The sequence below is a fragment of the Gopherus flavomarginatus genome, chromosome 14, assembly GCF_025201925.1.
Source record: "Gopherus flavomarginatus isolate rGopFla2 chromosome 14, rGopFla2.mat.asm, whole genome shotgun sequence".
Classification (NCBI taxonomy): domain Eukaryota; kingdom Metazoa; phylum Chordata; order Testudines; family Testudinidae; genus Gopherus; species Gopherus flavomarginatus.
This window is the reverse complement of record NC_066630.1, coordinates 18,345,192-18,361,709: the sequence shown is the minus strand read 5'-3', so window position 1 is coordinate 18,361,709 and position 16,518 is coordinate 18,345,192. Positions and strand designations below refer to the sequence as shown.

Sequence of the window (16,518 nt, the reverse complement as noted above, 5' to 3'; positions counted from 1 at the left end):
ATTCACACATCAGCTACACCAGTGTAAGTCAGGACTAATACCATTGAAGGCAGTTGAGTTATAACTATTTCAGGCCCCCTAAAGAGGAACACAGCATCTGCTTAACTATGCACAGCAACATCATAACGTTTAGGGCAAGAAATGAAGGAAACCAGGCTGCAGAGGCATGCACTGAGTTGAGGTAGAATTTGAAGGGTTAACATCCATGCCATAACAACAATCGCTCCAAGTGTACCCGACATAGTAGAAGACAGCACATCCAGCAGCATGGCAGCTCGTCCATTATTTCACATATTTGGCACTCCCATAGTACAGCACCACCTGCTAGATGCCCAGCACCATTTCATGCAGCATATAGGTAGAAATCCTCCCATCTCAACATTGACAGGGCTAACCCTGCTTAGTTTCATAAGATCAAACAAACTCACTACACAAGGCAGCTGTAGGACTTGTAAGTGGGTGTAGGGTGACCAGATGTCCTGATTTTATAGGAACAGTCCTGATATGTGGGGCTTTGTCTTATATGGCGCCTATTACCCCCTACCCTCTGTCCCGATTTTTCACACCTGCTGTCTGGTCATCCTAAGTGGGTGTCCATTGGGTATTCTGTAGTGACAGGGTTGTTTGTTTTCTCTGTGATTTTTCCTTATTCCTATTTTAGTTGTGAACACAAGGAAGAGTTAAAATATTTACATTGGATATATTGTGATACGCTAACTTCAGTGGGTCTACTTGTGGGGTAAGGTAGTACTGTTCGTGAGTTTGAGTATCACAATCTGGCCCCTGCTTATTCAAAAGTCAACTGCCCTCACTGCTTCTGGGTTAAGTTTGCTAGCAAACTCTCACAACCCCCACCACTGCTCTGAGAGAGTGGAATAAGATTCAGAGTAGCAGCCTTGTTAGTCTGTATCCGCAAAAAGAACAGGAGTACTTGTGGCACCTTAGAGTAACAAATTTATTTGAGCATAAACTTTCATGGGCTACAGCCCACGAAAGCTTATGCTCAAATAAATTTGTTAGTCTCTAAGGTGCCACAAGTAGTCTTGTTCTTTTTGTGGAATAAGATTAAGCCCTTGTAAACACTGTGTTTACTCTAGTTATTTTAAGGACAGTAACAGCTGTCTCAGTCATCTGAATGTAGCCTTATTACTAAGGAACATCCTTTCAACTGAATTAAGCATTAAGGTCTGATATTTATGCATGGCCTACTGGCTCTGGGTGAATGTTTGTACAAAGTACAATGATGTGCAGGGAGATGGGTTATTTGTGAAGCACTGAGTGCATTTATAACACTATGTGAGTTATTTTTTAATAATAATTATTTAAAAAATGTTAACACTAAAATTGTCTTGAATTAGACTTCAAAGTCAACCCCATTTGGGGTGAATGGAAGAAATCACACTTTTTTAGTATGTGCTACTGTTTCAGGATCTGGTTGCATGTAAGAAGGCAACTGCAATTAATTAGAATATAGTCAAAGTATCTTCTAAACCTGAGGAGCTGGTCAAACTGAATAGAATCCACAGGAAATCTGCAGGAAGATCTAAGCCTTTGATCTTCCAGTGTCAGAGCTCATTAATGTTATTCCATTCTTGATTAGATTATGGACAATAGCTCTAATCATTAGAAGTTGTGCCCATCATTATTATTAGATCATTGCACGAGCAATTTCCCATTCTAAAATATTAAGATACAAACTTAAAATTATGGTTAAAAATATGGAACATCACAACACTATTCTACTGGAGTACGCCTTGGATTACTAAATTATTCTTGATTTTAAAAAATGTTCTCTCTTTTAGAGAACAAGATCCCATAATAATTATTTTAAAAGAATGGATCTGGCCCATGCAAAGCATAAAATCAAGAGGTATTGACATTTTTGCTGCACCACAACACAAAGTGTTCGTGGAAATGGCTGTTTTGCTTTCTCAGTGAGATAGTCATCTGAAGATCAGTGATCTTGTGAGGCCTTTCAGACATGGAAACACTTGGAGGTTTGAAGCTCATGATTAATCTTCTTTAGGCCTTGAAAGAAGCACGAATTATTCTTCCCTTAAGAGGTTGAGGGGGGCGAAAATTATTCACCATCTGGATCCTTTCATCTCCTTCACTGGTGAAGAGAAGAGTTCGGAATTTCTCCAGCTGTAAATTCATATGACATAACTTTACTACTTGCAAAGGCAATTGGTGTTAATGTCATTGAAAAAAGGTTAGAGGAAGGCATTCAATACTTTTCAATCTGATAATAGAACATTTTCAAGTTAAGAGCCTAGAAAGACTATTAATGGCAGATGAAGGCTCCCAACGGTTACTGAATATTAGATACCTCCAAAAGTAATTTGTTTGAAATGCATGATTGGCTCACTTCAATATGTTCCACTGTTTTCTATATTTGGAGTCTTTAATATGAAAGGTGCAAGTTCCCACTTCTGAAGCTTCAGTTCCAGTTAGAGATGAAAAAGACCTGTTCGGTCATCTAGACAATACCCCCACTATTATCAGACTGTTTCCTATGGTGTTTTGCTCAGTCTAGTTTTAAATGCACCAAGAGACTGTGTTTCTATCACTTCCTATTGGGGAGAATATTTCAAATGTAATATGTCTCACTGCCAGGAAATTCTCCTGATAGCCTAACGTTTCCCTTTCTTTGGGCCAGATCATACCCTCTACTGTGACTGGATGGTTCAGGAATGCAGAAGATCCTGGATAACATTTTCAGTTTGTAGTGCAGTGCAGATGGAAAAATAATAAACAGGGATCTAGAAATATTAGAAAATATCAAAAGGAGATTCAGCTTGGAAATCTGTAAACTAATATATTTATGCAAAACTTATCTGAAACTCAGATATCCAATGAGAGGAAGAAATATGGAAAACAGTAGTGCTAAGTGACCTGGGCATGGAAGTTATCAAATTAATAATGAGTTATGTTGTTTGGCAAGGGGTAGGCTTGTTGTACCTACAAAACTGCCACTACCACCACAATAAAGACCTTGGCATCTCAGGAGAGATGCCAAGGTTTAAGTGGGCTCGGAGGAGACTAAACAATCCTCTCACCCTCCAAGGTGAAGCACATTGGTGGGGCAGTGAGGGAGACTTGCACTGCTGCTTCCTGTGCTATACCTGTTTTGTAGATAAAGAACCTCAGTCTCCAGGTCTGACAATAGGGCATTTTTCACACACACTAGAAATTCACACAAAAGAACAAAAACATCTAGTCAATAAAATCAACAAGAGATTTACATGAAGCGAGATTCCGATGGAGGTGTTAAAGTTAGGAAGAAAAGAGTTAGAGACCTAAAATATAAAATGTTTGGAAACAATGAATGTGCAGATATGACTGCTCTCTTGGAAGATGGTTGGAATGGGAGGAAGTCTGCTCTTGTGGCTAACACAAAGGAGTGAAAAGTCAAGAGATCTGGATTTTATTCCTGGCTCTGCCACAGACATCCTATGTAATCTTGGGCAAGTCACTTAATCTCTCTGTCTCAGTTTCCCTATCTATAAAATGAGTGATGCTTGTACAACAGTTTTAAAATACATAAAAAAGTGAGTACCAAATATTTTTCTTGCTATATCAAAGATCATTTAAGCAACAATTTTAAACAAGATTGTTTGGAATGAGTGGGCACTGAAGATGGCAAATCTGGGCTTGGAGTGAGATATTACATTATGAATAATGATTTATTATTCATTCTATAATACTAAGCATGCAAATATCACTGGAAATTCAAAAAAAATAAATCCCATCTTATAAAAATCTGTGCTTTAAAATGTCTACAGATAGGTTCAGTCTCAAATCTCCCCTGCAGTCTCATGTGGCGTCTACTTCCCATTATATCAATTACTATTTGGGAAGGTGTTATGTGAACATTTCTTTTACATTTGGTCAGAGAAATATCAAAGGCTAAATCGTGCTGAGTTACACCAGTGTTTGTTAAAAGAGAATTTGGCCTAAGGGCCAGATTTGTAAGGGTATCTAATGATGGAGATAGGTATATAGTAAGATTTTCAAAAGTACCTTGGTGCCTAATTTCCATTGAAATCAATGTTGGGCACCTAGGTACATCTGAAAAGCCCACTAGACACCCATCTGCATATTTAGGTACCTAAATACCTTTGAAAATCTGAACTTAAGTTTTTAAGTCATTTTCCTGGCAAATAGAGTGAAATAGATAGGAGAATGTTAATTTGACAGATAGCAAAGAAATTACAGGCAGATCCTTGCATTCAACTAAGACGTGGTTGCATGGGTATAAATGAGGGCAGAATTTGGTCCATTATATCTTTGTGGAGGGATAACAAACAATATGTTAAAAGTACAGGAGTACTTGTGGCACCTTAGAGACTAACAAATTTATTTCAGCATAAGCTTTCGGGGGCTACAGCTTACTTCTTCAAATGCACAGAATGGAACACAGAGATATTTATACATACATAAATATATAAATATCTTCTGTCTGTGTGTTCCCTTCTATGCATCCGAAGAAGTGAGCTGTAGCCCACGAAAGCTGATGCTGAAATAAATTTGTTAGTCTCTAAGGTGCCACAAGTACTCCTGTTCTTTTTGCGGATACAGACTCACATGGCTGCTACTCTGAAACAATATGTTGGCTTTTTACTTTATCCACAAAATCCATCATTCAGTACTTCAAGACTAGACATCGCAGGCTATTTGCCATTTCTTAAATTAGTCTCATTGTACAAAGAAAACAGTCACTGCCCACAGATCCCATTCTGAACGCTAAAAAAAATGAAGCCAAGAGTATCAAAATTTGGGGACAAGCTGACTGCAAGTTTACCTGTTTCTCAGAAATCCTGATGGGCTCTTTCAGCACTATCCATGTTACACTCTCATATAGAGGAGGTGTTGTTAGAGAACCAGGATATGTCCAATAATTTAGACTAGATGGCAGGAGGCATTTTGGGTTGAAGGTTCTGAACTGAGCTTTTGTCCCCTGGAAGGAACAGATACATTATATTTCTTTTTTTAAAAAAATGTGTTTAAGGAGATAGATATTTATTGAGAAACAGAAACACCAGCTGATAGCTTAAAATTGCAAGAATAATGGGATGATCATTTGGCTCTGTCTAAGCACAACAACATCATGAGAATAGTGCTTATTTAGTATTGTGGTGATATCACATGAGCTGTGGTGATCCCAGACCCAATTGTTGGCTTAGGGATGTATGTCCCTGCTGCCTGTGTTAGCACTGAGCTAGTAAAACAAAAGGTCCCCTTGCAATTAGTGCCCCTTCCCCATCAAGAAATTAGGCAGAAAATCTCTCCTCTGTATAGTGCCCAGCACGAGCTGCCAATGGTGCACACTTCATCACCAGCATTTGCTTCTACTGAATTGTGGCATTCCAGTGCTAATTACCTGCCACTTTTTGTGCCTGGAGCAACAAGGCAATCCAGGCAAAGATTGCCTCTGCAATCAAACACCCAAATCTAGAACAAAGAGCAGGTTTATCCTGAAGCTGTAGGTGTAATTTCCAGCTCAGGTAAGGATGTGGCAGAGGGATGTTGAGTCTTCATGGTTACAGTGGTCCAGAACAGGACTCCTGGATCCAGGCATTGTAACTGAGAAGCAGATCAGGAGGAGAGGGCACCTGCTCACTCACACTCCAGAGCCACACAACCAAAAAACGCCAACGTGTCTGCAAAATTCTGCTCAGCCCAGAACCCAGCAGGAGTGAGGACAAGGGCATCTCATCCTGAAGAGCAGTCCTGCCATTTTTAAAAGGAATTACAAGAAATGTCTGAAGGGGCAACGCTTCCTTTCAAAGCAGGGAAGCAAGTTATGGCCAAGCACATATCCACAACATCAGAATTCAATAGTCCCTTCTCAAAACACACAGAGGCAGGAACAACATGTTCATTCATTATGAACTCCTTGTTAGCATAAGGGGATTATATTGAAGTTTTGTGCATTAGATCCTACAATTCTAGGATACAAGGCAACCATGAGTGGTAAGAGACAATACATTAGAATGAAGTGTGTTCAAACTATCACTTTTATATGCCCTTGCATTACATTATGTACTAATGATGGATGAATTTCGAGGCGGGGGAGAGATGGAATTTGCTGCTTTAATTTGTTTTTATTTCACTCAAGCTCGTGCACAAGTTTATACTATTTAAAAGTCATCCAAGTGAGGGGAAGAAAAACAGATACAAGAGCAAACAAAAAACTTACTTTAAATTTTACCATATACAAGGCATCAGTTAGTCTGTTCATATTGGCATGTTCTTCTCCAGTCTACAAGTGTAATGGATACAGTTGCATGAGAATATAGATAAGATATAGTTAATAATTATGCTTTGAATATATAAACAGGCCATTTTTTCTGTCTTAGGCATGTTCGCACTGAAGTAGGTTTAACTGCAGTCTGCCTTGAGTCACTGCTACCAATAAAGTCATTTATTTTCCCCAAACAGTTCTTCTCAACTATGTGTTTTAGTTCTTAAACAGTTGACAGTTTGATGCGCCTCTACACATAAAACTCACACCATTATTTTCATGACTCTTACCTCCAAGAAAATACCAACTACCGCCAAACCATCTGGAACTGCTGCTGCTTCTCCAAATGTTGCATACTTCCTGGCATTCCAGTGAACCAAATGGAGCTGTGAAGGGGAATCATAAAATAGAAGTATGAACAAGCTAAATGATAAAGCCCCTCACATCAGTTGTGTTACGCTTAGTAAGCAATAACAGCAGTCAATTTATCACATACTAAAGCTTCGCTTGAAGGGCAGTTTTGCCAGAAATCCTAGGACAAACCAACTCAACTAGGAATTTACCAGGTTCCAAAACAGCAGTCATTTGAGCGGATTAGACAATGAACATCGCACCATCCCTAAAAAAGCACTCCCGGAGTCAGCAAGAACTATGTCTTTCCTCCTTATCTGCAAACTACTATTGGCTGCCAGAGCTATGGCCCCACCCCCAAAACCATGTTTATTAGGGTAGTGCCAAAGGGCCATCCAAGAATGGGGCCCTCTCATGCTACATACTGTATGAACACAGTAATAGACAGACAAAGCATAGGCAAATATAAGCAAGAGATACTGGTTACTTATTTAAAGTGTGTGGTGCAGAGCTGTTGCTTCCAAACCCCATTGTGGAAAGAGAGAAATGGCCAGCCAGAAATTGCATGTAGACAGCATTTCAATTAATGAATATAGATAACAGTATATTGCTTGGTTAAATCAATGGATGGGTCAAGCGGCAAAATTCAGATCTGGATGCAAACTGTTCCAAATTTTGTTTCAGGTTTGCATCCTGGTTTTAGTAAAGTGGTTGTGAAAAAGTTCTTACCTCAGAAGGAAAAGATTTGCTGTCAACTGTATGCTCTGATCCCTGACTGTGCTTCATTCCCCAATGAAAATGAAACTGCTTTAGCCTATAGGGACCTTCAAGGGGGCCCCCATTGATCACTGTAAATGGAAGTGCATAAAGAGAATGGAAAAGATTAAATATTTGTTTTTTTTTACTGCCTGACTCTAGAAACTAGTTGGATCAATAGTGGAGAAACAACATCTCTCAAGAGCCGGGGGAGGGGGGGAAATATATATTTTTGATATACGGTATACAGAAGAGAAGCCAAAGCCACAACTAACAAAATACAAAGGAAGTGCTTTATCTTGGCTCTCAGATTCTTAGAATTAATAACATAGGGAAAATTTATTCCTGATCGAAGTCAATGAAGTTACATTAGGGATGTATCTGACCCATGATCCAGTGCCACCAAATCTGTTGGAAACTCACAATATCATCTGTGTAAGTAAATATCTCACGTCAGCCCCCGCTATCCAAGTTTAGGAGAAGGTGAGTGAGGGTAAAGAGTTTTTCCTCCTGGCTGATATCAGAGATAGCAGAAAGATTTATACTAGAAAGAGAAATAAAATTTTACTGACAATTACTTATATAGAAATTTACCATATTCCTATTTAGCCTTTGGAAATGTAAATTTGAGGTAAGACTTAATAGCTATCCACCAAGCAACCAAGCTATGGATGCTTTCTATTGAAATTCAGAAAGCTGAACTGGTTTTTGTATTTAAAAAAACCAGTTGGAATTAGAAACAGTTTGTGATGTGTTTTTAAATAGGTACCTGGGACTTTATGGAAGACAGGGAGTGGTTCTGTTGAGTTAGAAGGTGCAGTTTTACACAGCCATAGATCATTTTGCTACATATTTTCTCTTTAAGATTATCTTTTTCCCTCCAGCAAAAATTCTCTATATTCTGTTTTCTATTAATACCTGATCCTGATAGAGGAAGTTAATATGAAATACCTTGTACTTAACATAGCACCTTTCATAAGAGGATCTCAAGTCACTTTACAAAGGTGGGGAAGAAAGATAGGAGAGATTATGGGATTTGGTCAAGGTAAATACAAACTTTTAACATTTTAAATTTTAAAATAATACTTTTAATACATGCAGCCCATTAATACCTAGGCAATGTAGTCTACATGTATAGGAAAAAAATAACATTTCAGCAGAGTTCTAGTAATTTCCTTGTGCTTTAAAAGGCAGGACACCAAGAAGTTCATCTTCTGTCAAACAGAACTGAAAACTGGTAATTAATTAAAAAAGTATTGTAAAGTATGCACACACAGTGTCTATAATGTATTTTTATCAACATAATCCGTATCATTTTATTTGCTTCCAAATGTTTCATGTTATGAAATTATTTCACTGCTCTTCACATGGAATATTAACTTTTAAGAGTGCAGTCCACAACCCCACCACACGGCTCAAATTGGACTTTATGTAGGAAACTAGCCTTTATACCCCAAAGCACATAAGCACATGCTAAGTTCCACTGAAGTTAACTAAACTAAAATCCATCCCCTTAAAGTTAGGCACATTCTTATATGTTTTGCTAAATTGGGGCGGGCCTAAATGGGGCTTATAGGGTAGATGAAATGCATCCCCCTCATCCAATCCCACCTCCCCGCATCACTGGATCTATCCAACTGCAGCTCCAGTAGCTTCTCTCCTCCAATAGCCGCCTTCATGCCAGTCTAGTGGATGGAAAGTCCCTCCATAATGTATGGGTTCAGAGAGCCCCTACCATGCATGCTGTGGTGGTGCCCTCCCCTTGAGGAGCAATGCAGAACCCTGTAGTGCAAATCCTCCAAACCTAGGTGAATTTCACTATTAAATGGACAGATTTCTGTTATTTATAACTAAATTAAAATTGTCTGTGAAGATCGTTTTTCTAGATACATTTTACAAAGTCACTTTCTAAGGCGACATGCTTAAAGGAATCTTTAAAGAAGCTAATTTTAGGCAAGCTCAGATCCATTGTCTTTACTTAAAACTCAGAAATTACACTTGCAAATTGATCATTCACTGAGCTGTTTGCTTGTCCTTGGGTTTTCTTCTTTTAAAAGATCCAGTAGCTGTAACTTAAGCTCACACCTGATAATGCTCGACAACCTTATGGGATTACTTCAAAGGCAATAGAGGGTACCTCAGGCCATTGCAGGACATTCATTTCCCAGCAACCATAACATTTGGTTTGAATATCAAAATAAAGTGGCATCAGCGAAAGCACCAAACTGGATGAATGACCACTAGTTGCTGACATAAGTTAAAATAAAACAAACTGGCCCATCAGAGACCATTTATATAAAAGCTCCTCTCTATTTACCAGTTACTAATAGATTTCTGATATTCTGTGCCTCAGAATCAGTGTGTATGTGAATCAGAGCAAAATTTTCTATAGAGGTAAAAGGAGAACAATCTAATACAGGGTGGCCAAACTGTGGCTTGCAAGCCACATGCAGGTCTTTTACAGTTAAAGTGTAGCTCATGGAGTCCCTCAGGTCCCCGCCATTCTCCACCTACCAGACTCGGGGGGAAGCTTGGGACCTCTGCCTTGCAGCAGGGTGGTCGGGTAGGGGCTTCTGCCCAGTACGAAGGAGGATCTCGGGGCTTCAGCAGGAGCGAAGCTGAAGCCTCGAGCCCCGTCAGGCACCTCCCATGGGGCTGAAGCCCTGAGCCCCGGCAGGTGTGCCCTGGCTCTCAGACTTCTGAAGATTGTCATATGCGGCTCAAGGGGACTGTACGTTTGGCCACCCCGATCGAGTGTTTAACAATACCAAAACTCACACTACCTAGAGATGAAGATGAAGGATAAAAGGCAGCTGCAGTTTGTGTAACATGCACAGTCTGCCTCCTCAGCAGACCTAACGAGAGAGTCTGTATCGTTTCTGAAGAAGCCATTCTGCCATGGGAAAGAGGAATCAATGTAGAGAGACCATGCTTCTGTGCTGATAGGTCTAGGTCATCAAGAGCACTTGATATTCATGTGGTCTGTATTCAGCAGAAGTGACAACCTTTCCATCTCGGGACAATTCAGAGGAACCACCACAAACTGAAATGCAGAGTTTCCTGTCCGCAGATTGAATTCTTCCTTACCATGTACGGATGTGGATCTGCTAAGTGACACTCTGCACAGAGGCTGAGTGCCCAGTCTCCACTTTTAAAACCTCTGCCAGATTGTGTTATTAAAAAAAACAAAAAAAAGGCAGGCCCAAGAAAATGGTAAAACAAAAGTGTCTCAAATCACATATCCCGGGCAAGTAATGCTACTGGTCTCATATCAGAAGATTTAAATAGAGCAAAATTGTATACTAGCCTTTAATTTTACTTCAAATAATGTATTTTATCATCTCTCTAGCTAAGAAGGTGAAGAAATATAAGCTACAAGATCTTAATTCTAAGACAGCATCAGGCCCACCTGTCTTATCATCAGCATCTTCAAAGTCCACCATGACTGAGTGGCCATTGTTGGAGATTTCAAGAGATGCACACGATTCATATGAGATAATAAGAGGCTTCAGACTAGGATCGTAAACTGCTTGCGTGGAAACTATATCAACAGGTGACTGACGATGTCCCTGGGCAATGGGATATGATTTGTACCACTTAGAAGGCCCTTTGAAACAAAGGAAAGGAAAACACTGTTACTTCACTTTTGCCACAGATAGAAAAGAATCATTAAAAGTTTTTCTGAGCCTCAGAGTGAATGCCATGTTCACTGGAAATCACGTAAGTTTGTCATCATAGGAGTTATTTGAAACACTGTGCATTGTATTGTGTGTGTTTACAGATACCAGCAGTGCAGCCTGCAGCCTGGTGGGCTATTTAGCTCTTTTATGAAAAGCATAATGATGGGAACATAATACAGCCACAGGCACACCAAGACCTTTCTGCTTATTCCCCAGCTACCTGTAGGAATTAAATGCAATTACAAATAGATTATTCCAGAATAGGCTTGGTTGAGGAATCTCTCTTTCTCTGTTGATATTTTAAACACATACACTGTGTGTATTTTAGGTTTCCTGGGTAGGACAGTGATAAATGCTCGGGATTCAAATTAGATACAGATGACTCAGAATGTCTCAGCTACTATGTGTTTATTTTTAAACCCATTTCATGACTGCAGTAAATCTTTGCGAGACAGGCATTATAATTCCATAATGCCACTATGCTATTTCTTTACTGCACATGAGCAGCACAGGATGATTATCAACATCTTTGGACTTCTTGACCCCAAAGGAGTGGGATTAAATACCAGTATAATCACATAACTTTCCGCTCTAGGAGCAGGAATGCTCTCATGCTGTTTAAGATAACAAGATCATATCTACATCAAATAATTATTTATTGCTACCTTTTACTTTTGTTTCACTTGTGTATTTTATTACAACACACAGCAATGTAATTCTTCTACTCCCTGTTTTGGGAAAGTTATCATGTTGACTTTTTAATACATTAAAAATAACTCAAAACACTTTAATTGTAGCATTCTCATTTTTGTTAAAAATGTTAATCACTGACAGGTGTAAACTACTGCACTTGCCCCAACCTATATTGGTTAAAAAAAAAAATGTAATGTAACATACTATGTCGGTCTTTGGCAGGCATTGAAGCACTGTCTTATAAACTATATATTTTCCTTTTCTCAATCTGGGGGCTGTTTTTAAAAGAGATTAGGTATTGAAATTCTATTGAAGCCTATACAATATAACTGAGCTGCCTCATAAGCTTTTTATTAATAAAATAGATACATCCAAATACACACAGACACTTACAAATAATATGTGCTGGAGCTATGCATCTTCCACTCAGTGTTCTAGCTTTAATTCAGTCATGTATAAACTTGTTTTACTGGAGTAACATCAGTCATTCATCCATCCATTCTCTTCAAATGATATAGATATTGTACAAATTTTCAGGAGTCTGCATAGTCTCCACATAAGTTTTCTTTACACATATACTTTTTTGAGGAGCAGGAAGAGAATAACTCTAAATTAAAGGGGCTGTTAAACACTGGAAAGAATAGTATGGCTTGTTTAATAAAAAATGCCTCCAGTGTTTATATACTGATCTATAGAATTTCTTGGAATTCAAGGAACCTATATAACGGGTAGGCAACCTATGGCATGCCTGCCGAAGTCGGCACGTGAGCTGATTTTCAGTGGCACTCACGCTGCCTGAGTCCTGGCCATTGGTCCCGGGGGGCTCTGCATTTTAATTTTAAATGAAGCTTCTTAAACATTTTTAAAACCTTATTTACTTTACATACGACAATCGTTTAATTATATATTATAGATTTATAGAAAGAGACCTTCTAAAAACATTAAAATATATTACTGGCATGCGAAACCTTAAATCAGAGTAAATAAATGAAGACACGGCACACCACTTCTGAAAGCTTGCCAACTCCTGCTACATAGCATGAATATCACATTTTAGTCATCTTAGTGGGATCAGACTGTCCATTACCACTCCACCAAATCTCTTTCATTCAAATGATTGCTTTAGAGGGAGAAATAAAACCCCAGTTTACTATAATCATTTTGCAGAGGAGATGGCTAAAATATATGCAGGAAAGACTCTCAATGTCCTCCACTCCCATTTAAGAAAGATGCGGGTTTCTTACATACAGATTATGGCAGTGCTGCTGATTATGACAGGACTGCAGCAGGTGAAGTTTGTCATCTCCAGGGGCCCTTCTTTTGGTGTTGTTTAATATTGATAAACTAGTTAATTGCCTGCTGCACATTTGATGCCTGCAGATGATGAAATACAGGCATCTCTGCAAGGATTAGACAAGGATACTGAGGAGCTGATGAGCAGGAGAGAGAGAGAAAGAGAGAGTGATTAGGTTAGGAAAGGTTGGATGTAACATACCGTCATCCTGTCCGTATCCCCAGCAGTGGTGCCCGGTCATTATGCAGGCTGCTGTGCTCTGCTTTGCTCTCAGCTCTTTGATCCAATTGCTGCTGCTTACCTGCCTTTATAATGGCTCATTTGCAGCATAGTGTCAGCCTCTTAAAGACACAGAGCAGCTAAAGCAATTCCTGCAGGCAGAGGGAAGGATCTTAGTTCCTGATGGTCCCAGCTACACAGATTCCACTCTGATTTCTGCTGCCACTGCTCACCCCATTTCCAGTGCCTACTCTGCACTGGTACAAAGGGAACCTCTAGAATTCTCAGTGCCCCATTCCCAATATTATAGATGCATTCAGTTGCCAGAAGACAATACGCTGTCAGGTGGCTAGTAGCATGTGTCCTATATCCAGGGTCAAATCTGGGACAAAGTAGTAGTATTCTCTCAAGCTCCATCCACAAACTGAGCCCTACCCACTTGACCTGCCAATGTTAGACATCACTCTCAATAAACTGTGCAAATCTTCTTAATAGCATCTTCCTTCTTTCTTGGGTGCTCTGCATGGAGTGAAATCTGATCGTCATCTTTCTTCTTTTTTGAATATTTTGTTCAACAGTGAAATAGTTAATAATGTTTACATTGAAATTATCATTAAGCTTCAGAGTCAACATGAGATGAATTAAAGGATTTTTCCCTTCTCAGAGCTACTGACTCATACTGTCTGCAGACTCAGACAGATACTACTATATTGGTTTATCCTCAATTCACAATTTTTATCTTTTCTTTGTAATCAGGTCATCTTTGTAAGGAGACTTACATTTTGTAAAAAAAAGAAAACTAGCATCATAGCTTAGGCCAGGTCCACACTACAGCGTTAAATCGATTTAAACAGCGTTAAATCGATTTAACGCTGTACCCGTCCACACTACAAGGTACTTAAAATCGATTTTAAGGGGTCTTAAAATCGATTTCTGTACTCCAGCTAAACGAAAGGAGTAACCCTAAAATCGATATTACTAAATCGATTTAGGGTTAGTGTGGACAGAAATCGAAGTTATTGGTCCCATTCTTTTACTGAGCTACCCAGAGTGCACCGCTCCGGAAATCGATCGCAGCCTGGGACCATGGACACACACCACCGAAGTAATGTGCCCTAGTGTGGACGAGTAAAATCGATTTTATAAAATCTGTTTTATAAAATCGATTTTATTAATTTCGATTTTACTCTGTAGTGTGGATGTGGCCTTAGTTTCTGGAACACAAGATGGCAGACTTGAAAGAAAAGTACCAGCTTGCTAAGTCTCCATAACCTGGTCCAGTTCAATGCCTACCTGTGTCCTGCTACACCATAAAAAGGCCAGAGGCAGCCAGATGGGCTATCCAATCTGTTGCTGCAAAAGTTCACAAAGCCTGAGGAATCTTTGTGACAAGAGGGACCACTGCTCATCATGGCATGACAAAGAAAGGTAGGGTCTGGTAGCAACAATCTGGTTGTGGTATGACTTAAAGGTATCAGCTCAGATGTCTCTACCATGCCAAAGAGACTGTACCAAAAGAGACACGTCAATAAAACATTCATTTATCCTTAGCTGGATACATTTTTGACCAACAGAAACATATATTGTAGTTACCAATTAAGATCAATGGATCTGCACCTGATTACATGTGCTCTGAATTTGTCTTGCTGGCTCACCCTAACTCAGAGCAATTATTGGTAAAAGCATATTTTAGGGATGCATGTAAGCATTCAGACAGATAATGCTTCCAAATCTATAATTTTTTTCTAGATTTGAGGGTACTAGATTTTGTCAAGACTGCATTATACAAATGCATCAGTGGTTTTAATTACAGCAATCGCACACAATGATATGAATGCTCTTACTACGGAACTAAGAAAAGGAAAGAGACAAAAAGAAATAAAGAAAAATCAATGAAAATATTGGTATGCAATACTCACATTCTTGGAGTTATTTAATATAATTTAATTTTTTTTTCTGAACCTCTCAATTTAAATAATGAGCCTGTTATGAAATCTCTGTGATTGACTGATGCAAGTTAATCCACTGTAAACCAGCTATAGACTGATGCAAGTGTGTCCACACAGGACTTTTGCACTGGTTTAACCAAATTAGTTTTTACATTGATTTTAGCTAAGTGGTGCAATGTCTGCATTAGGTCACTCAATAGGTACGGGAGACCAGATGACATTTGTGAGATGGGATTTGAAGAGAATCATAGAATCATTTAGCTGCAAATAGGCAGGAAAGCTGTTCTATATGATCGGGGCAAAAACAGGAAAAGGATCAGCTACTCACTCTGGAGTAGCCGGAAAAGGGAAGGAGTCTGGCATTCAAGGGCTAATAGGGAATAGGCCATAAAATTGTAAAAGTTGAAGTCAGAGAGGTGGAACAGGGACAATTATATAGAAAAACTTGAAAATTCTCATCTTACATACAGCACAATGCCATTGAAGTCATTTGACATTATATGTAATGATTAGTGTATATTTTCTCCATTCAAAGCTATCAAACTTTCATCTCTTTCTGTGTATATGTTTACCTGTGGATAAGAATTTGGCCCGAAGAGGAGGGCACAAGAAAATTTCTGAGAAGAGAGGAAACACGTTCCTTTCAGATGTGGCAGAGGAGATAAGCTCTTGCATTTTGAGAAGAATTTAAGTTTGGATAGTTGGATTCAGGGAAATGTTCCAACACAGTGCAGAGAATATGTGATGTAAAACATCCTCTAAAGTTAATTAGGTTTGTCTCTTTTAGAGGTAGTGTCTATTCTGATGTCAAGAAATTCCCTTCTAAATGGGGGGAAGGGTGTGTATCTGATTTTCATATTTGAATATGTCAAGTAGATTATTATATAATTCTGATGGTTCCATTTGCCCTGGATTTCCATTGATTCTGTCCCCAAAACACTTTCTAATGTTAAGATGAGGGTCGGAGCCAGATTCTGATCTCACTTATTTTATAAACATATAAATCAAGAATAATTCCATTGATGTCAGTGAAGTTACACTGGTTTCAGTGAGGAGTATCTAGTAATAGATGTTCAAATTCTGAGACATGTGTCTCCAATTTTGAGCTGAAAGAGCAGCTGCGCTTTCTCAGCCCATCTGAGACTGTGGTGCTTTTCCCATGTTTTCCATAGACATAAGGCTACATCCTAAGATCATTTTCTTGTTGAATGGTAAATTGCAATAAAATATAAGAAATCCATCCATGTCAGCAAAACATGACAGGTTAAAAGGACATTCAGTTCAATGATACTTAACAAATAACTTTTTAAATATGTCAAGCCCTCCTAA

The 16,518-nt window shown here is 38.9% G+C and overlaps 1 protein-coding gene and 1 long non-coding RNA gene across 2 annotated transcripts; one reads left to right on the top strand and one right to left on the bottom strand.

Moving 5' to 3' along the window:
- Positions 1 to 2,022: 2,022 nt before the first annotated feature.
- Positions 2,023 to 13,283, bottom strand: CA7 (carbonic anhydrase 7). The gene is made up of 7 exons (XM_050922865.1): positions 13,223 to 13,283; positions 10,764 to 10,961; positions 7,328 to 7,446; positions 6,538 to 6,633; positions 6,203 to 6,265; positions 4,805 to 4,960; positions 2,023 to 2,145 (listed from the first exon to the last, which is right to left on the bottom strand). The coding sequence occupies exons 1-7, from the start codon at positions 13,260 to 13,262 to the stop codon at positions 2,023 to 2,025; spliced, it is 795 nt and encodes a 264-aa protein (XP_050778822.1). The 5' UTR covers positions 13,263 to 13,283.
- On the top strand, positions 2,125 to 6,441 carry LOC127034239 (uncharacterized). Its single transcript, XR_007769334.1, has 2 exons — positions 2,125 to 2,212; positions 2,660 to 6,441. It is a non-coding gene; the product is annotated as an uncharacterized LOC127034239 (long non-coding RNA).
- Positions 13,284 to 16,518: the final 3,235 nt, after the last annotated feature.

Excerpts from the sequence above, each read along its gene's own strand:
- CA7 (XM_050922865.1), bottom strand. The coding sequence starts at position 13,262 with ATGACCGGGCACCACTGCTGGGGATACGGACAGGATGACG. Across the intron at positions 6,266-6,537 it reads TAGTTGGTATTTTCTTGGAG|ACTGGAGAAGAACATGCCAA; the intron begins GTAAGAGTCATG and ends TTACACTTGTAG. Across the intron at positions 2,146-4,804 it reads TCAGGATTTCTGAGAAACAG|CTGGAGAAATTCCGAACTCT; the intron begins GTAAACTTGCAG and ends ATGAATTTACAG.